Below are 22,128 nucleotides of genomic sequence, written 5' to 3'. Positions count from 1 at the left end.
AAACACAATAATACACACGAAGGAGTGTGTATACTGCACAACAAATGTTTACTATGTACATCCCATGTTTATCACGGTACACACGTGTGTTTAGCCACAAGGTTACTGACTAGTGCCCAGTCTCTTCCTTCAGCAGGTTGCTAGATGTTGCTACTGCAAGTTGTGCTAGCAATAAAATACACACCTTTTTATGTTAATTTTATTTTGAATATTTACAAACAACCAGTACGCACGATGCAGAAACTCGTCAATATCACAGTCATGCAATATCATAAATAATAATTATTGTATTATTATCATCACATCATAACAGTATGATCATGCTTTAAGCCTCTAGATAACCTAAGTACAAGATGTGTGCAACTAACTGACCAGATTCTAGTCTTTTTGATGAATTCTAAACTGAAATATTCTAAACATCATTCACCAGGCCAGCTCTGGGAAAGCAATCACAAAAAAAAAGAATGTTGAGAGAGAATGAAGTAGCTATACATGTTTGGATGCATGAAACTTCCCGTATTTACTGATGAAATTAATGGGCAATTGTGTGTGTGCGTGCAGCATATAAGAAAATGTCATGCAGCATAGCCCTAGACCAAGGCAAGGTGTAGCTTTGGATTTGCCAACGTCTGATAACCGACAGCAAAGTGTTGTACAACAGTGCACAATATGGCGGATAAACCAGGCAACCTCGTCACTCACGTTCCTGTGTTCAAGTTCTGACAGTTGCCATTGTTTATTCGGTGGCTTCAGTTAAAAATTTCTTGTAGTAGTAATAGCGCTACTTTTTGTTTGTTTGTTTGTTTTGTTTAAGCTGAGCATAGTCGGTTGCTTGAATCTGCTGTCGTACAGTGAGCGACCCATCGAACATCTTTATTTAAATCCTCTTATTCACACCGAAATCATTATAAAGACTGAAAGTATTGAGTATCTCGCTCTTCAACACACCAGTCTTCTCCGTTGTTCCTTGGAAAGAGCTCTGGTTCTGTTGAAATGTCAGGTTTGTGTTTTATCACACGCTTCAATGACACAGCTTACAAAGGAAGATTACAGCAAAAGATTCCTAGAGCTAACGGATGTTCATGAAAGTCCGTGGCTGACTGGTCACAGTGGGGAATGAAAGTTCCACTGCAGCCACCACTCTCTTCCAGTCAGGATCCAACGATCGTGATAAAGTTTGTAGTCCAGTTATATCATGTAGTCTCCAGGCCTCGTGGCCAACGAAGAGCTTATCACCATCATCTCGACCATTGGAGAATCGCAGGTAGCTCAGCCATCTTGACATCATCAGGGCCTTAGGTTCAGTCGTGGTAGGTGGCGTGGTGCGTCGAGGCTACTGCTCTGGCGACAGAACAAAACGTGATGTAGTCATATCTTGAATGTTTGACAACACGAAAGTATTTAGTATCTATGTTTACATAGGTGTGGTTGGCGGTGTTGGCGGTGTAGTGCTGCTGGACATTGAAAGTAGTGAACACCGCACCTCTGCTCACTCGCGATTGCATCTCTCCTCCCCCTTCCTCAATCAAACAGGTTATCAGCTAACCTATGCTTTTAAAGTAGAGGAAGTGATGGGACATGGAACCTACCAGAAGAGGATAGTCGTGGAGAACCAGGCCCCCAGCACGACCGAAGCCATTGTCAGTCTCGCTCATGCGGATCTGTAGTTCAGCTCGCTCCCGGCCCCACTGGCGGGAGTTGTCAGCCAGCTGCACACCCACAGTCATCATGTGAATAATCATCATTGTAATCAGTCATCATGTGAATAATCATCATTGTAATCAGTCATCATGTGAATAATCATCATATAATCAGTCGTCATGTGAGTTACCAGCTCGTGCAAACACAAGCTTTGCTAGTTCTTACAGACCTGTCAAGCCGCCAACTTCTGGCCTGTGTACCGTAACGCACGTCATGGACACGACAGGCCATACTGGCCCTAGTACCACGTGTTCATCCGTCCACATACTCATACAACATCTTAGTTGTCAAACCTGTTTTTCCAATGACATGATGCGGCCTTCAGATCGTTCCAAAGCCTGGTACAGCTCCAGCTTCTCGAGGTCCTCGCCAGCTCTGCCGCCTCTGTTTAACTGCTCCTGTCAGCAACATGATTTTAGTGTTGTTATCAACTATTATTACAGTAGGTGTAGTAATTATCTAATTGCCCATGAAGGACATAAATGAACTGTTCTGGAAGCATACAACCACTGTAAGCACAGTCTTGGGTGGTTTGTGGTCGTTATAGAGCGATAACACTGAAGCTACTACTGCTGAAGTCGTCGACATCTACATCGTCAACACTTTGATTTCGCGAGTAGTTGTCACTGATTTCACTGGCATTTGGAGGGCTTCTAGCAAGTGTTTCTGTTGTTTTACCTATCTTTACGGCTGAGTATCACTGATGTAAGTTTAAATGAAAAGAATCTCACCCGTATTTCCTCTATTTGTTGACGCAGTCGTTTGTTCTCTTCTATCAACGCCCCATTAGCCTCAGAGTTCATATCTGTTTCAAAAAACAGAAACATTGTCACTTTCTTTGACAACAGGAAAATAAACTTCATTATTTTTTTCACAAGTTCGGCTGCCTGGGCAAATGTACATTGGAAAGTTTATCTTATTTTGTCCCTTTCCCTCTGTTATTGCGTATATTTATAGGCGCGTGCGCGCGTGTGTGCTGTGAATGATTGTGACAGGATTCAACTATCTGCGTTCAATCAAATAAATCCTATTAAAAATTATGTACTTTATAGTTTCATAACAGATAGATGCACCTGTGCATCAAACCATAGACATTACATGAAACAAATAATTTTAAACCAAAGAGGTGTACCTTTAGCAGACTGTGTCTTGTCCCTTTGCTTTTCAAGTATTCTTTCCATTTTCTCGATAACCTTCTCTTGTTTTTTGCAAGTATCTTCTAGCTGGCGTACTTTGTTGACCTTTTCTTGTAACCTTTGCAGTAGTTCTTGCTGACTTGCATGGGCGTGGGACATACGCAGATACTCCTTTTCTTTGTCGTTTTTCTGCAATGGTTAAACCAGACACTTCGTGTATTCTTCCCACAAAGACATGGACGCACACGAGGGAAGAGGGGAACTAAAGGAATAGGGGGAAAAAAGAAGAAAATAAAACAAAGCAATACTTTGATATTAATTTTCACCTTAAAATCTTACAAAAATGTGATGCTCTAAAAGCGATGTATTAGCAGGACAGCTTGACCGTGACATCTTTCTGTCTTGTTTCATGTTCCCTATGTAACGAAATCTTCGTGACCCTGGACAATCTTTCATGAATCATTAATTTGCAGACCCACGTGTCATCGATAAGCTGTTACGACTCGTGTTGCCTTCTGTCGGGGAGCAGTCCTCACCAGACCCAACTTAGACATGTGATATGTTGTTTTAAATAAAAAGGGGAGCGATGTACTACCATAAGCGGGTACAAAGGGTGAAAAAAAAAGACAATTTCGAGTTCTAGGTGACCGATATATTCACTAGGTATGGAAATGTTAACATCTCTGTACTGACGAGAAGAATACTGGCAGACAGGCGTGTTTCATGTTGTCCTGTTCAACGTCCCTCCCTCAGGAAACATTACAACTTGTTGAAAATACACACTTTTCCCGAGTAGCAATACGCGACCTAGATGGCCTTCCTTATATGGTAAAACTTGACCTATAGGTCAGTTCCCTACTGTTGCCAACAATGTATCTTAAATGTCAGCTTACCTTGATCAGCTCATTCTGCAGTTTCTGCACCTTGTCTTTGTACGCCTTGAGCTCCGTTGTCTGGGCTGCCAGCTTCTGCTTCAGGGCAGCTGCAAGCAATGTAGATAAATGATAAACTTAGATTGGTTGCTTCAGGTTGGTGTATAAGTTAGAAAAGTTCTTTACACTGCGGCTGAAGGAGGGAATGGTGGTGGTGGTTGGGAGGGGGTTGGAGAGAGAGAAGGAAAATGGAGTACACGTAGAATTAACACGAGACGGTTAGCTGTATGAACAGGGTTAGGAAATCATGTTTGCCTCGAATCGAGATTTGCTCTTTTACTTATTCTGTCCTCTTGACACCCACACACCATACATCTCGAGATTTTCGCTTGTGTTTGGAGACAGGATGTTTTTTAATGCAATATGCTCCCTCATCAGGGAAAAGGTATGTGCACCACCATCACCGACAGATCGCACTTCACTGCTGCCCATCACACTTTCACTCACCGTATCTGGCGGTCAGCTCTGGCTTGGCGAGGGCGTCGAGCTCGGACGAGTCAATGATGAGGCGCGTGGCGTCACTGTAGTTGCCCAGCTCCAGGCGAAGTTTGCTGTTCGTGCCCTCCAGCTCCCGGATGGTGGTGCGTAGCGACAGGATGTCCTGCCCCATGCGCTGCACGGCCTGTCGGTAGTTGTCGATCTCGCGTAGCTGCTGGTCCATCACCGACATGGATGTGTGCTCCAGGTCCGTGGGCAGCCTGGACACGAGAGACATCATATGGACTGTCACTGGGAGGTGGGGCAAGTTGTATGTCGTGTAATAGGCCTGACCCCCTGCCAGCCGCTATCCCATTTTTTTTCACATATGAGGTGACAGCAACAATGCAAGAAGAAATGATGATGATTACGATGACGATGACGTCGTCAATAATGAAAAAAAAAATCCAAACAAAATATCCTTAAGAACAAAAAGAAAACGCAAATTCATATTCATGCAGTCTTTCTTTTTATATTTTCTCACACACACACACTGGACATAATGAAATCATACTCATAAGGAAACGGGCCTTTCGCTTCGTTGAGCACATTGCAACATTTTGCATATCCTTCATAATTATCCAAAATTCTCCGCAAAGAAACAGCACAGCCCCAATTACCTCGTTTGTCTGGTAGTCGGGGCCATTGTCGTGCCTCGGGTACGACCAGGCTCTCTGTCGTGGTTGATGCTAGGTTCGGTAAAGATATAGCGGTACTCGGGTAGAATGGTCTCCATGGCATCATAAGGCGGCATCTCGCCATCTTTAATTGGCTGCAAGATGCACAAAGACACGTGTACTCGTGTTTTGATGAGCAGGCTTTCAAACACGCATTCTATAGGCTTTAGTGAGCAGGGTTAGAAATACATAAGTTACCATGAAAGGCAAAATATTGTGTTTTTTTTAATTAAAAACACTGTACTCCCCAAGCAGAGAGTGTAATAATAAGCAACCCCTTTCAGATAATTATGATACTAAAACCTGTATATATATGCATACTCCATACCTCCCACCGCAACCTTGCACACAAATGATTGAGCGCAAACATACATGTACGTATATACAACAAAATACATAGTCAACTGTGTGCTTGCTCTGGTGCATTAACGAACACGCATATAGGAGGGAGACGGATGTGTTTTATGGTACTGTCGACAATGCCACATCCCTTTAGTTCATTTTGGCATCGCTTTTCCCAAAGCTCTTCAAGCGAAGGCTAAAGCGAAGATGATTGCCAGCTGTTACAAAGATGTATACTTTGTGAAGTAAACACCTAGCAACACGAAAAGGCCGTTAATAATGCACGGACAACATATGGCTGCCATATTCTGCAAATAAGACTAACCTCGAAGTCCTTTTGGCTCGACAGACCTGCAGCCAATAAATTTCCCCCAAAAGAGCTCACAGCTGGTTGTCCTGACAACGAGGTACTTACACGTCGAGAACTGAGGGCCCAACGTCAAATAAATATCCAGAATTTAGCTCACGTTCATTGATTGAGTGCCATTCAATGCCAGGTAACGAACTCGGGGCTTCCATCCCGGAAACGCAGGCCCACGTGGCGCGAGTATCGATGAGATGCGGAGACTGAAGGCAGCTCACGGCCAAAATCCAATACCGGCTTCAGCGGACTATTTCGGCCTCTGGTCAGGTTCGAACCATACTCGTCATTAGCGATCCCCGAAAGAGAAAGGTAGTTTGGACGAATTCTGTCGAGTTAAAGGTATTGCCAAGACGAAGCAGGAAGACATTCTAACTCCCGAAACCCGAGTTCCAATAAATATTTTACATGCTGATAGCGAATTCAGTAGAGTTTGAAGCAAAACATCCGACACACCAGCTGCTGAATAGCTGCGGTCACAAGCACACATCCACAACATTCATTAAATATTTTGAGATCAGTGGAATATTTGTGACATATTAAGAATAAAACCTAATACCCACGTAAACATAGATCGCACAGATCCTTTAAGAAGAGTGCATTATTTCTCTTATTAGGACGAATGCATAAAGCTCTAGCTTAAGACCATACATGCGTTCGTGCATGCAAGCGCGCGCCTTTTCTCTGTAAGTTTATTAGCCTCCCCGAGCCTGTGGCCGCAGCCATCCAAGCATCCAGTCACGCGAAGTGTTTTATGTGACACCTGCAGAAGGTCGGGCCAGATGCATTATTGATGGCTTCCGGTGCACCTTGGCTTCAGCACCAAACTGATGACATGTCCTGGGCGCATGTCTGGCTATGCACCAGCAGGTAGACCATTAGTAGAATGCCAGACAGAAAGGAATTCTGTTATCGTAGCTAATATCAGAGTCGTTTAGTGAGTCGAGCTCACGCACTTGACCAGGTATGTGTTTCTGATTTCACTAGAAAGAAATTAAGATTACAACAATTCTCAAGTCAAATGGGAGTAAGGACGACTTGAAAAAACGTGTATTTCGGAATGGAGTAAGATTACGACTCTTCTCGAAACAACTGAGGTACAGATGACACCAACTGCTACCCTCTATTTCCAGAAAATGTCATGATACATAAGAAATACCAAAGATGGACAAAGCAAAACAAAAAGCAGAAAACAAATTGCTAAAAGGGCAAGTTTCTCATTAAAGTATTTGTAGGTTAATTAAATAATTGGAGACTAGAATTCTTACTACTGTATATCACAAATACATATTTAAGATAAACCCTCACTGCATTAAAAAGAGATACATCAGAAATGCCAGAACATCACCAGAAGCGGTCATAAATTACTATGAAAGGTAGCAAATCTTCTCGCCAAAGTATTTAGCTAATTAACACGAGGAAATGTGATTGGAATAGTGTTTGCTGTGTAGGTAAGTCACGCAGCTCTAATGGAGTGTCGGCGGTGAGTCACGAGGGTTTCCCTGAGTGCACGAAAACATCATCTTTTACACACTGGAACTGAAATGAAGGTTAGGAAATGCCTGCCTGTTGAATCTGAATATGCTTTACTGAAATATATATATCTTTCCTCGTAATGCCAAATGCTACAGTGCAGCCTTAGATGGTGTAAATGTACTACTAATATGTATGTGAATATTTGTGTTTTGTAACTGTTGTTGTATTCACTGTCAGTCCATGTTCCACTAGGCTCTTTTTTGTTCTCCTCCTGTTCGGCAGACAGCTCTTATTTATATTTTGCACAACTGCTAACGATGCTTTTGCTGTGCAAGGACAGCACTCGTTAAAAGTCTATGTTGATATTTGATAACTTGTGCTGTTGGGTACTCGTATGATACGAATAATACTGAACTTCATGTTACTAATGATACTAATACCGAACTAATAAACTTTTTTCATAGAAGGATGCCTTACTTTAAAGCGCTCGTCTTTTAGGAGTACGATGGGTGGACAAAATAAACTAAAAACAACAAATAATATTGAAGGTGAGCAGAACAAATTATTTGTAACCTTTGTGACTTAAATTTTCACACTCTCTACCCATCTCTCTTAAATTATCTCTCCCTTTCACACACACACACACATTCGTACATACTACACACTCACTTTCTCTCTTACACAGACTCGCACACGCACACACAAACGGGTACCTGTGTCAGTTCAGTCACTTACACATGCAGTGCCACCCATACATGCTCGAACATACCCGCATTCACATACACGCACAGCTTGTTCCTATTCTCAAGAAAACATTAGGCTGGAAACAAAACTGCATTCAGTGTAAGCCGAGATTTCTCATCAAAATTTCATGCAGCAGGGCAGATGATAATCAACATTCGCTAGAACAAAATCTGTAAACAAAGCCACCATCCAACAAAACAAACCCCCGTGTTTCCAAGTTGTTCTCACCTCTGACGTGTACGGTCTGTAGTACATGGTCGCCATGTTGCTCACTTGTTGCTCCTCGGGTGCGACACAAAGTTTGCCTCGCAGCAACACACCCGTCTAAAGTTTTGTGGTACAAACGGCAGTGGGCACAGGGGTGTCACCCGAAGGAAGTCTATCTTGACTCCTCCATGGTGGACAAATGACCACAGAGTCTGACGGCGAACTTATTGACTGGAGAAGCTTCTGGTTGTAATTAATCTCCTTGGAGGAAGGGGTAGCGCCTTCTGGCCCACCCCCACCCATCAGACCGTTACGCACCTTGTTTACGCGTTGCCAAGGGAGACGACACTCACGGGGCGTCCGACAGCAAAGGTTGATAAAAAGACGGGTCCGGGGAAGGGTGGAGGAAACAAACTGTATTGCTCTTCACCTGTCAGCGGGGGGAGCGCCTCGTACTGGTTTTTTTTTTTTAAAGGACTGTTATACCCTGTTTGTCATTCCCACTCCCTTTTCTCATCTGACACCTGACCAAGCAGGGGTCAGATATATACTCGGCAGTCAGCAGTTCAAATGCCAATGATAAGAGACATTAAAGATTTGCCCTGCGCGATCAAATAATTTTTAACGGGAAGAGAAAAGGTGGTTGGTGGGGAGAGGAGGGGTGAATGTACTTAAGTCAGTGGTTTGTTTTAAGGCAACGCTTTGTTTTGGAAGCAGGCTGAGATTTCCCAAACTAATAATATATGCTTGTGACGACCATTTTCATTTAAAGGTGTCTTATGACTGTGCATGTGTGTGCGCGCCCGTGTCTGTGTGTGAGAGAATGTTGTGTGTGTGTATACCTGTGTGTGTGCATGCGAACCTGAGTATGTGTGTGAACGAGAGAAAGAAAGAGAGGTGGATATCGAGAGGTTGCGAGAAAGAAGGGAAAAAGAGAATATTGTGTGTACCTGCGCATGTATGTGTGTGTGAGAGAGAGAGACAGAGAAAGGAGAGATGTGAGAGAGAGAGAGAGAGAGCGCGCTTGATATTCATACAACGGTGACAATATAAATCCGCAAAAATAACAACCAGCTTGATTAATGACCAATGCCTAGGGTGACATCCGTAGCCTTTGTATACAATGTAAAAATCGTTGGGTTTTGTTTCTTTCCGAAGCAATCACAGTTATTAATAAACAACACAAAGTAATTGCACAAGCACACGCATTCACACTCCGAGCAAAAAGATTTCAGTAATATCAGAATTTTGAGGTTCTTACCAAAACTCGTCGACTTCTGTCTGTTGCAGGTTGCAGTCTCCGCAGCAGTTCATCTGTACCAACAGGCGAGTCAGGCGCCGGCGAGCTAACTTCTGACCCCTGAGCATCATCCTCACCAAGGGTCAGAACATCCGGGGCGTGGAGTGTACTGTCAGTTTGGTGCAAAGTCACTTCAGGCAAGTTTTCCATGTTACTCATGGCAACCATGCTGTCTGGCTGCTGTTTGGGGTTTTCAAGAACAAAGGTAAAAAAAAATAAAATAAGTACAATTTTTTTAAATTTTTTGGTTTTTAAATTTTTTGGTCTCTTTTAGTTTCGTTATCGATTTTCGGGGGGTTTTGCTTTGTGAATTTATTCCCTACTTCTAGGCCGCATTATGGGGAGATAACCTATCGCTTACTAGTCTAGCTTAGAGCAGCAGTTACTTACCTCCCCTAATTCGGCCTGTAAGTTCTCATACAAAAGTTAAAAATAATATAAAAAAATGTTTACTACTTGTGGACTGCTGGAAATGACTTAATATTCCATTGTAGCCGGAAATGAGTAGCTGGATCAGCGGCAATGATTAGTCTATAAGTACCGCAGCCAGAGAAAAATCATTCGTTTTGGTGACTGTGGTTTTACCCTTGCACCACCGGACAGTTTCCAGCAAAACGAAAGACAAATACCAAGGACGAAAAAGAGAAAAGGGATATCAAACAATACTCACATCTGACTTGATCAGTCTCATGACCATCCCCACAGTAGGCGCTGTGTTGTCTACGGTGTACAAGTCAGAACCCTAGCGACCAGGCAAGATCTTCAGTTACAGATCATCTAGCAATCGTCAAACACTGTCTAACTTAAAAATCTACGACTAAATAGTTAATAACTTAGAAAGAAATTCGCACCTTTAAAGTATAAGTGTTAGAGATGTGTTTACATCATAATGATAATGAAATAATGTTATTACCTCTGTAGAGATAAATTTTGGTGTAGTGCTCAACATAGCCCATCACAGTATAAGACAACACACGAATACAATACACGAAGTACATCAAAATCCTAATGATCATATATACAGCTTACATTCTGCTCTCTCACGTTCCATTTATACACCGACTTGAGTGACAGTTACACAAAACAGTCTAATTTTCGGGGGTAGCGCCGTCGCCTGGTACGCTTAATTGGAGCAGAAAATTTCCTTTTGGATGCTCGCCTCTAAACGAAAATTCTCCCTTGTCCGCCAAGTAGACGGTACCTGATTTATGAGAGAAATTAAAAAGGGTTTCGCTTTCCACAAGCCGTACCCTAGACACAGTGAACCATTGCTTGTCTGCCTCCCCAACCCCCAACATCGTCCCCACCCCCAACCTCGTCTCCCCTCGCCGGCAGTTAGTGAACTGAGACTGTTTACCATTACTTATTCAGCGTGTACAAACTGCAAGATTTTTTTCTCTCTCACACACACACACACACCCACGGCCTGTTTCACACCGCTTCACCTGGATAGGCACGCCCTCCACCCGCATGCCGAGACTGGCGTTGTTGGCGGACAGCTGCGAGTACATCCGCTGATCCAGCAGAACGGAGGAGAAGCCAACAGGGCTGCGAATCTTCCAGAACTCGTCCGTCATTGCTGGAACACACAAGTTTTGTGTCACAGACTGACCTCTGCCACGAGGTCCTTGCATTTCACTGAACGCAAAACATTTGCATTCATCTGAGAGATGAGAAGATAGACAACTGTCTCAGTGGAGTAAGGGAGTAAGAGTGAGGATGGTGCAAGAGATGTGACTAAACCGGAAGTTTCGTGTACACCTGCCTCGTTCTAGTAGTTACTCTGAGATGTGAGTAAACCGGAAGCTTTGTACACACCTGCCTCGTTTTAGTAGTGAACTGGACAAATCGTCTGCCAGCAGTCCAGTAATACAAGGTCTTGGCTAAACAGACCTACCTGCGTTCGCCACATAGTATTCTATAACGAGGGCTGCCGAGGGTGTGAACATGGTAGCCTTTTCACGCTTGTCACAAAAAAGAAATGGATGGTTCCAGCGAGGCTGTTCAGCGGGCCTGCCAATGAGGCTAACCTGTTGACAAGACAAACATGATGGCGTGATCAGCGCCTGAACAGTACACGGAACTCTTTGGAACTCATGCGAAAATTATATAAACTGGGTTTCAGTCACCATTTTGTCTTGAATACTGCATCATATCAGTTCACCTGTTAACTAGCTGAACACATAGACAGATAGGTAGTATATTCTGCTGGATAGATAGATATCGTCCATACCAATGCATAACCTTCTACTTGACAGAATAGACACACAAGTAGACAAAAAGTTACCTGTGGGTACCCCTGTGACGACTGTTCCGGAACAGAGAATGATGATGGATGGGGGTTGGGGAAGGTGACGGAGGTCATGCTGATTCCAGCAGCGCGGGGATGACTCTGCAGTGTGTCGGTGCTACAAAAAGCCAAGTTGCAGATTATGGAGAGAACTACGTACTTATACTTACACTGGCATATGTACACGAGCATCGCATTCGAACAATCGCTCCTGTACACATATACACGTTTATAAAGTACACAGGCAGATCTCTTCTAGTTTTTCCTCGCTCTATTAATTTATATCTCTTTCTTTTTCTATTTTGTTTTGTTTCTTTTGTTTCTTTCCCGAGGTCTAAGTTTCTAAGTGTGTGCAAAGGGTTGTGTATATGTGCGTGTTTGTGTGTATTAGTACGTATATGTGTCAAAATAAATGTTTAGTCTCTCTCCCTCGGATAATATTTATACACACACGTGTGTGTGTGTGAGAGAGAGAGAGAGAAGAAAGAAAGAAACAGCGAGCAGGAGAAAAGAGAGTTGGGAGCGACAGAAGACGTAATCCTACCGGTAGTTGTGATAGTCTGGCACGATTCTAGCCACAGCAATCAGAGGTCCTGCTGGATTCTGCAGCGGACGCTGGACAGCCCTCAGGAAGACCTACAAATATACCTGACTTTCAGACACATACAAAGTCTCGCTTGTCACAAGCTTAGTGGTCATGTACAAACGAGAAATCTAGTAGCGATTGAATAGGACGGGGTTAGGCCACTTAATTCTCACTATGACATTAGAGAATGAGATACAAGACATCCGGGTGACAATTAGTACTGTGAGTGGTGAGAGACGAGTGGTCTGAAGGGTGAGGGAGGAGTGGATGCTAGAGGGAAGGAAGGCTTACCTCCAGGCCCAGGTAGTTGGGGCAGGCTGGGTCCTGTGGCAGAGTACTCTGTCGACGAATGATAGACACGTATGTCTTCGCCCCTCCGACCGAGCTCTTAGTGGGCTGCTCACGCACACACGCACGCCACAAGGACACACGTCAGAAAACACGCACGCAAGCATCATATCAGACGATAAGATAAACTGTAACAGCTTAAAAGTCTTTTAAGGTTGTTATTACACGTTTTACAGAATATTTCCCATAAAACCCTTCAAAAAATAGTCAAATGTCTGAGCAACAAACAGCGACGACTGAAAAGGAAAGATGGGAGGGGGAGGGTGGAGATAATTTACAAAAGGGAGGGTTACGTTTAGGGATAAAAAGCCCCAAACACATCAGCAAAAGGCTGGCAATGGAAACGGTTCAACGATCTTTGACATCTGCTACAATTATACTAAAGGTAATTAGGTTCAACTGATTCAGTTAAGTCTTCTACTGCTGTGAGATAAGTTAACATCATACCATGACCATCTCCAGGTGGTACTGATGGAATGGTTTCAAGCTGGATGCCGGCAACAGGTATTTAACCAATCCTTGCTTGGTCGTCGCATCGCCCACCGACAGAACAAGAACTGATTAAAGACAACAGAAGGAGAACTGAATGATGGACAAATGACGGGAAGTATCCATGTGTGTAAACTACCAGAACTGGTCAAATATACAAGATCTATGCACGCATACAACATTGGGATATATAACTGTATACTGTAAATAACTATGCACACATATACATGTGCATATCATATCTGTTTATATCATTCATATCAACTTTTAATTCCAAACTTGTCTTTATATGAATTCCTCGTTTACCTTCATTCTCTGATTTGGGCTCATCAACCTCTACAGAGATCATCTCCTCCCATGAAGGCACGTGGGTGGGGCGGACAACTGCATGTGTCTTAGCACGCGCCTTCACGCCTATGTCATCATCGTGTTTCGTCTTCCTGCAGAAGGTGAAATCAAAGATGGTCAATCATCTATATGGTCTTTAATTGGAGAAATCAACAGCTGATACTAAACCCAAACAGCGAAAACGCTTATGGTATCCGGAATTACGGGACAAAATTAATAAAATTCATCAGATGGATCGAGCAACTATATAATACGCAGACCTGGAAGCTGGAAAAGATATTTCGGAAATGTTCTAAACTATGAATATATTGATAATTAATAGGTTAAGGGTATATCAGACATACACATTGGATTTCTGTCTTACAAAAAGCTACAGAAGTAGCAAAAGTCTCTGACTGGCCATTGGGCATTGGCCGGCGTCGCCATCAGCCTGATCGAGTTCGCAGCAATTAATTCCTTTGATTGCCCAAAGTCTCGTATTTTGTAGTTTCTATTTTATGGATGGTTCTAGACTACCTACCCGTCTATAGCGCTTATAGCTATGTGTAATACCCATAGATTTACATAGTCTCCCTCTAAGTCCTTGATACATCAAAGACATGATGGAGAAATATAGCTTCTGTGTCAACCTTGGTCACACCCAAAGCCTGATTCTACAAAAAGCCAGAATTTCAGGCGTTTCCTTTCAATTTTATAGCTTGAAAGCCAGGGCCTCGATAGCGCAGTAGGTAGCGCGTCAGTCTCATAGTCAGTTATCATATTGGGCAATCTGAAGGTCGTGAGTTCGATCCTCACTCGGGGCAATTTTTTCCCCTCCCTCTCAACGATTCATTATTTGAATGGCACACACAAGTTAAGGTGTCTAATTTACCTCCCTCTTCAACGACTAAATAAATACGTTATTGTCGTTACCTTTCACTTCCCTGAATAACTTTTGTGTGCATGAGTCGTCTTATTTTTGTTTTCCAAGTTACATCATAAAGGGATTTGAGTTCTGACGTGACAGCTCGATCTATGTTTAAATGTAATTATAAATATTTTCTGTTCGCCATATATATATATAAAACAAAAGACAAAGAGTTTATATATATATACAGATGGATTAAACCAACGGGGGCAGGTCAGACCAACCACTTACAACTCGACCAAATCAATTAGAGTTGATCACTACAACGAATCTCCCCACCATCGGTTTAAAATAAGGTTGCTATAGTGACCAACACGCTTTGCTCAATCAGAGCACGAACTAATATCTTAGTGTGCGTGTATGAATGGGGTTGTGAGAGTGCGGTGTTGTTGGTTGTTTATGTTATGCTATGGTTGTCAATATCGTGCAAAGTTTTTTTCCTTACATAATTTTTTTAGTTGATGAGCTAATGAATGGATGAAATTTATGCTTAGGAATGTCAATGTAACAGAAAATCAGGTGAACGTGTATTATACATACATAGAGTATTTATATTTAAAAATTACCGCTCGAATTCAGAGCCTCGATAGCGCAGTAGGTAGCGCGTCAGTCTCATAGTCCTTTTGTAATGAAGACTGGTGTAAGACAGGGTTGCATACTATCACCGACAATCTTCCTGATGGTCATAGACTGGGTTATGCGCAAGACGACCCAAGACAACAACACCGGTATCCAGTGGACCTTCACTAAACAGCTAGAAGACCTGGACTTTGCAGATGACATTAGTCTCCTATCTCATCGGCAGCAGCATGCACAAACCAAACTGAGCAAACTAGCAGAGGAAGCAGAAAAGACCGGCTTAAAGATCAACAAAAAGAAGACCGAAGTGATGAAATTCAACAACAAGCAAGAACTTCCAATTCAACTTCAAGGCGAGAACATCCTAGAAACAGACCGCTTCACATATCTGGGAGCATCGTCAGCAAGGATGGTGGAGCGGACGAAGACATCAGAAGCCGCATAAACAAGGCCAGGCATGCTTTCAACAGTCTGCGCCCCATCTGGAACTCCCGAGCAATATCCCTTCGCAACAAGACCCGCATATTTAACACCAATGTGAAGGCAGTCCTACTGTATGGCTCTGAAACTTGGAGAGTGACAAAACACCATCAACAACAAGCTCAGACCTTCACCAACCGATGCCTTCGCCATATTTTGAGAATAAGATGGCCTGAGAGGATCTCAAACAGCAGCCTGTGGGAAAGAAACTAACCAGAATGCCACTAGTCAAGACATCAAAAAGCGCAAGTGGGGCTGGATAGGACACACCCTGCGCAAACCGGCTGACACCATTGCCAGGCAGGCACTTGACTGGAACCCGCAGGGGAAGAGAAAAGTTGGGAGGCCAAAACAGACTTGGAGAAGATCAGTAGAGAGCGAGGCAAAGGCTGCCGGAACCACATGGGCCCAACTGAGGGGGGCTGCCCAAAACCGGGTTCGCTGGCGAGGTGTTGTTGCGGCCCTATGCTCCTTGAGGAGTAACAAGGAATGATGATGATGTATTATACATACATAGAGTATTTATATTTAAAAATTACCGCTCGAATTCAGAGCCTCGATAGCGCAGTAGGTAGCGCGTCAGTCTCATAGTCTCACAGAAAATCGAGCGATCTGAAGGTCGTGAGTTCGATCCTCACTCGGGGCAGTATTTTTATTTTTCTAAATATAAAAAAATATTCTTTAGTTGAATACCGAAAACGAACTAATCGCTTTTTGCCAATTTTATAATAATATGCTCCAAATAAATTAAGCATTGGGGTTAAACAGAGCCTCAAACGATCGGTAATTATACTACATGACTAAAGTAAATGTACTTTCTTATATTCTGCTAGAGGACACATGCAGATGCTTCGTGAAAAAGTGCACTGTGATAGAAATGGTCTGAAGATGGTGGGTTCCAGCTTAATCCCCACACAGCAGCTCAGAACTACCACTGGAGAAAACATTCATTTCACTTACAGGATGACGTAGGGTAAGGGTACGTGACCATCACGTGCAGTCGGCAGGCCGCTGGCGCCGTGAACGATGACGTCAAACTGTTCGTTGCCCTTGAGTGCAGTGTAGCGCCAGGCGGGGTTGGCACTAAAAGTGCTCTGGTTCAGATCTGGCAATGGCGAGTCTGACAGCTGGAGACAGAGTGAAGTCGGAACTGAGCGGCAGTCATTTTGTGTACAAAATTTCACACATCTTCTACTCTTCTTGTCTTCAGAGAAGACCCGTATGAACAAAGTAACCAAGTCTTTCACACTTTGAAACTGCCGACAGCTAAACACTCTTCTTTTTTATCATCTTTTGGACAGCTTAAGCATTGTTATTATTTCTTTACAGGGGAGTTAGAATTTGAAGGTGTGTGTGGTGGTGGTGGTGAATTCAGCTGATTACGTGGGAACATTGCTTTTCTGGTAGACTGTGAACTTTCGATTTTCGCTTCCATTCCATAAAGAAGCTTTAATTTTTGTTAAATGTTTTGGTTTATTTATGTCATCAACAGTTATCATTTTTATCATTCCCTTATAGACATCTTACCTCCGTCTGCCTCATTAGTGAGTAATGTGAGGTTACTCCCTTGTAACCACTTGTTGCAACGTACAACGTTATTTCTCCATGCACACTTTACCTGTTATTATTTTCACCCTTACACAGCTGAAACGTACCTGTGTGCTCCCCCAATAAAGCTGTCACCTTCCCCCCAACTATTAACGTCGCCCATTAATGTAAACAGCTATTGTGTGAATGCAGGGTGAGTAGGTAATACATTACACACCCTCTTGCTATCTGTCAGCGGTGGGGGCGAGGGGGACTTGGGGAGATTGAGGGACACGTTGTCCCCCCACACGCTGGTAGGCGTGGCTTTCGGAGGTGGAGGCTTGGCGGGAGGAGTATGGACGACAGGTGGAGGGCGCTTGGGCGAGGGAGGGACCTCAAGCTCGCCCTTCTTCCCTTCATCTTTCTTCTTCTGTGTTTCTTTGTCAGTCTGAAGTGAAACGATTATTATTTAGAAACAATTGTAACAATTTCCTTACTTAATCATACTTCGAGAGGTCAGTTCACGCAATGAAAAATCGCGCATGAAGTCTCACCTTGAATTCCTTAGTTACTATAACAGTAAGTGTGCGGTAAGATTCGATATCGGTAACGAAATGTATAGAATTAACTAGGTACTAGCTAATAAATAAACAAACAATGTTTAAAAATAACAATCAATTACGCAAGTACATTGACCTCTAGGAAGAGTCTCTGTACCTCTGGTTTTTTCTCAGGGGCAGGGGCAGCTGGGGGGACGAGTGCTGTTATCGGACTTGTAGACGCCTTGGGGTCCAATTTTGGTTTTGGTGGCTTCATCTGCGGAACTTTCTCGCGTAACGCGAACGTGCAGCGCAGACGACCGCAGTGCATCTGGGATTTGTCCACCTGGAGACAGACGACCAGAAATACAGAGTGCACAGCTGCGTTAGCACGAAACTCGGAGGGATGCGACAAAAACAAGATATATGCGCACTTATCAAACTTGACATCATCATCATTATCATCATCAGCAGCAGCAGCATTAGCAGCAACAACAACAACGCACGACACACACGCGTTTGATTCAATTTAAACAAACAAATACGGGAAGTACCTGAGATCCACGTAAAAGCGGAACGTAGTCAGTGAAGCGATACATATCTCCGCCAGGTGACACTGCATGGTTGGTTCGGGGAGCGTTGGTGCGAGGATAGATGGCGACCTTGCCCTCTCCGACCTTCTGACCCGTGTCTTCTTCGTCCTCCGGCAGTGAGAATGCCTCCAGCAGCAGATACACGTCATGGTTCTTGTCGTTCTTGCAAAAGCCTGTCAAAAAGGAGAAGACGTCGTTGAGTGACTGTTGGCGCCTCATTGCGTCATCAAAGTATTAGCCGTCACAGAAACGCTAATAAAGATGAAAGGTCAAGGACTCTAGGTCGCGAGATGTAACCCTTCTGATGGAAATGCGTTTGTACTTAGTGGTAAGAAAAATATGGTAGTGGGTGATGATGAGTGGTATATCAATAAAGTGGTAATTACAATCTGCTGGTGAGTTCGACCTAACGATAATTTTCGTGATGAATAAATCCAGTGGATCGAATGACATTGTGTGGAATGAGAACCTTTAGTGAGATATAGATGCTTAACCCAAACACAGTGTTTGAAATAGCACAAACGATCGCATGATATAAAACCGTCTGCAGAAAAATGAATGTGATTTAATTTGTTCAGACAAATTCGGTTTGACAATCGGATCCAACCTCTTGAGAAGACAGGGATGTTTGTGTTTGTGTTTTTCTTTACACACTGAACTTTGGTCAGTTAACATAATGTCGGCCCCATATCTTATTCGACTGTTTGCGTCCTCTCTTCTACAATAATATAATACACAGTAATTAACCACACGTCTTAACCGTTACTGTAACTATTTATCTCTTAGTTTACCTGCAGTGATCAACAACTTTCATCCTTCTCTCTCTCTCTTGTAAACACTCCATGTATAAATACATCCACACTTTGGCTAGATTTTTTTTTTTTGGTCTGTGTCTACCACTTCTACATCTGTACCTTTTGGCAGGCTGAAGGTAAACTTCCTGTCCTCGAAAATATTGAGGTCGTCGTTGTCGGACTGCACGACCACGTCTGTGAGCGCCTCAAAGTCGCGCACGTACTCCTCGCCAGGCCACTTGCGCACAGTCACCTGCAAATGGCGCTACGATGTAAGTCACGCCTCCCCATCCCTCAGAAATTTTTTTTCAGTCAGTTCTTTAATGCACAATCACATCGCCATCCATACATAGCTATTACTTAAACAAAATCATCACTTTTTACGATCGTTAAAGGATTTATCATCATCAGCTTCAGCATCTCCTCCTTTTCTAATCATCATCCCATTCACTGTAAAGCTGTAATATAACTAACGTGCTATTGTGACAATCTCTGTATAACTCAGGATCCTCAGACCCACCAACACCTTATGATCACACCCCACCATTGCCTGCATCATCGTTCCTGCCCCCGGCAGACTCTCACCTTGGAATAATCTTTGGTATGGAGGCTCTGGATGGCCAGCTTGACAAAGAATCGACCTGTGTGGTTGAACTGCACGTCGTGGATCTCCACCTCATACTCCAGGCTCTTGTTCTCGATCCCCGTTGGTCTGGGCGTCACACCGCGCTCCTCCATGCTGCTTTCTGTCACGTGACTTCGCGATCGTCCTGCTTGTAAAGGACCGACACACTGTCACACGTGTAAAATAATCCATGGTGTTGTGGTTGGAGCTTAGAGCCTTAGACCAGCGCTAAAACATTAGTGAACTTATCATGACAGAAACACAGGGACACACACAGAGAGAGCTAGGAGTGCAGGAGGGAGTGAGAGTTTTGAAAATAAAGTTTTTTAAAAAATTATTTGGATTACAACAAGTTTCGGTGGCTACAACTTATTTCTTGACATTCTGATCTCTGACGATTTATATTTTTATCGTCGGAATTCTTTTAACGCATACAGCTTCTACAGAGACTAATACAAAAGTAAACAAATTAACAATAGTGATGCCTTTAAATCTTAGCTGGTGTGTAAACACGCTCACCTTCGTAAGTGGTCCTAAGCGGTCTCGGCAGCGATGTCCATCAGACCTTTCATCACCTCTCCTTTTAGTAGCCCCGTCCCCCCAAAATATATATTACAGGTGTTGTAATTCACGGGTGGCGAGAGGGAATTAAAGTACTGGCGGAGCTCACGTGACCTAGACTCAGGTTGCTGAGAGAATCTTTGATGAAACCTTTTTAGCCTTGTCTATGCGATTCCGTTGAACACTTTCGGTGTTTGTGTATGAGTCCAATTATGTTATGTTCTCCACAGTCATATTGATGCTACAGTTACAGTTGTTACAGTTTTGACCCGTTTCTGAATGACTTGTAGGATGTGTCATAGGAACATTCTGCCCAAGCGTCTTTCTCAGTACAGTAATAATATTATTTACCATCCCTGATTTATCAGCTGATTTCTGAAACTCTTGCAATCTAGTTATTATCACAAATGACTTTTTGTTTAGTTCGCTTTCTCATATTCAAGTTAAACAGAAACTGTGCTCAACCCTCCAAACATCATTTTCTTTGTATGTTTGTTTGACACCAATCACATGTCAGTCATATCCTCTGCACCGTTACATCTGTTGTCAATGACATTCTTCTGTTGTCCTAACAACTGCAGCCATGATCCTAAGCTCGGGATAGATCGCATAAAAACATTTAAAAATTCTGATATCTTACTGAAACATGGATCGAGTCCTGAGGGCGAAGAGCAGCACGCGCCAAGCCAGCTATATACCTACTGGACAAAAGTCAACAGTCGTGCTTCAGTTATATCCTCTCTAGAGTGATTGCCGCCTTCACCTGTTGTTGCCGTCTGCTGTTCTAAAACACTTGGCCACGAAACACACGAAACTTATCGGTGTACAGAATGGTAGATTCACTTTGTCCATGTCCTCCACACACAAGGAATCCGACATCTGCCAAGCCGGTGGTGCGACTGGCAAAGACGTGGACAAGACGCGAGAAACTATTTACCGCGGAGGTAAGACTTGTGAAAGCGAAGACCCCGGACTGTCGCCAGCGGGTCTGTTTGTGTGTCTCCCCGACAGAAATCAAAACAGATTCCCCACCCTCACCCCCGCCATTCACCTGGGCGGCTCACTGCATGGTGGGTATGTAGAAGGGAAAGGTGGGCGCTCAGTTCCTTTTACTGTCAACCAAGTTACCCTCTCTTTCCAGTGTCAATTTACTATTGACACGACCTGCGCCTCCGACATGGGGAGTGGTGTAGGAGGGAGGGGTGTTTGAAGACGGGTTGTGATCTGTTGCAAGATTGGGCTATACCCGACTATCCGCTAGAGATCAATGAGTTTCTATCATAGGGCTCTCTCTCTTTAAAAAGACTTTCATGCTTCTCCACACTCTACACCATTCGAAACTTGTTTCGATTTTCTGCTGATTAGATTACAGCTTTGAAAAGCGAATTGCACCTGTCTATTCCAACAGAGAGTTTTCGTGTACGACTACTTATTGGAGAAGTCATTCAGTTCTAGTCACAGGCTTCTATGGCTCTAGTGTTGTGTGGTGCAACTCGTGCGGAAGTTTGACCGCAGGAGGTACAAGCGACTGAATCTCTTTTTTATACTAGAGCTATAATATCCCAGGCAGGAAATAAAATAAATAATGCAAGAAAGGAACACCGAACACTGAATTTTAAATATTCCAGTCCCATAATCGCTTCAGGTGAGTGTGTGTGGGGGGTGTGTGATGAGAGGGTATGTGTTAGGAGACACAGCACTTTTTAATATTAAGGTCCAGTGAAAACTATTTTTTATACTTGAAAGTCTTTGTGTAAAATACATTGGCAACTTTTCCTGGATTTACAGAGCATCAGGTAGAGCGTTAGTCTAATAGTTTATTTAAAATGGACTGGCCTGAAGGTCAAAAGTTCGATTCTTACTCAGATGGTATTCTTTTTATATCTTTTGGATAAGCTTGTGGTTGGTATGTTCTGTTTTGAAGCATGTGGTTCAAGGTTCACCTGGGATTTTCATTGGAAAACTCTCTGTAGCTTTCTATAAGAAATGAATAGCTGACAATGACAGTAAAGATTTAAATTCCATGGTAGCTGATATCAGGCAGTGGAAAGAGAAGACTAACAAGATCTCTTTGCCTGAAAGTCCAGTTCAAGTTGATATTTTAATAAT

At 43.2% G+C, this 22,128-nt stretch overlaps 1 protein-coding gene and 2 non-coding genes across 6 annotated transcripts; 2 read left to right on the top strand and 1 right to left on the bottom strand.

Moving 5' to 3' along the window:
* Positions 1-47: 47 nt before the first annotated feature.
* Positions 48-21,072, bottom strand: LOC112562139 (coiled-coil domain-containing protein 33-like). 4 transcript variants are annotated; one of them, XM_025235218.1, is made up of 24 exons: positions 19,978-21,072; positions 19,419-19,625; positions 18,954-19,086; positions 18,001-18,212; positions 17,625-17,792; positions 17,146-17,355; positions 16,341-16,507; positions 13,373-13,506; positions 13,025-13,134; positions 12,521-12,625; positions 12,188-12,279; positions 11,641-11,761; positions 11,251-11,383; positions 10,799-10,932; positions 10,024-10,095; positions 9,315-9,533; positions 4,867-5,018; positions 4,217-4,467; positions 3,731-3,819; positions 2,834-3,026; positions 2,433-2,506; positions 1,995-2,099; positions 1,590-1,709; positions 48-1,336 (listed from the first exon to the last, which is right to left on the bottom strand). In XM_025235218.1, the coding sequence occupies exons 2-24, from the start codon at positions 19,569-19,571 to the stop codon at positions 1,334-1,336; spliced, it is 3,150 nt and encodes a 1,049-aa protein (XP_025091003.1). In that variant the 5' UTR covers positions 19,572-19,625; positions 19,978-21,072; the 3' UTR covers positions 48-1,333. The 4 variants fall into 4 exon arrangements, with proteins under 4 accessions (XP_025091003.1, XP_025090979.1, XP_025090998.1 ...); XM_025235194.1 differs by having other exon boundaries at positions 48-1,341; positions 19,978-21,071; XM_025235213.1 differs by having other exon boundaries at positions 48-1,341; positions 19,419-19,606; positions 19,978-21,071.
* On the top strand, positions 14,125-14,217 carry Trnam-cau. The gene is made up of 2 exons: positions 14,125-14,161; positions 14,182-14,217. It is a non-coding gene; the product is annotated as a tRNA-Met (tRNA).
* Trnam-cau lies at positions 15,934-16,026 on the top strand. Its single transcript has 2 exons — positions 15,934-15,970; positions 15,991-16,026. It is a non-coding gene; the product is annotated as a tRNA-Met (tRNA).
* Positions 21,073-22,128: the final 1,056 nt, after the last annotated feature.

This window comes from Pomacea canaliculata, linkage group LG1, assembly GCF_003073045.1.
Source record: "Pomacea canaliculata isolate SZHN2017 linkage group LG1, ASM307304v1, whole genome shotgun sequence".
NCBI classification, from domain to species: Eukaryota; Metazoa; Mollusca; class Gastropoda; order Architaenioglossa; family Ampullariidae; genus Pomacea; species Pomacea canaliculata.
The sequence above is the reverse complement of the archived record's forward strand: the minus strand, read 5'-3'. Positions and strand labels throughout refer to the sequence as shown.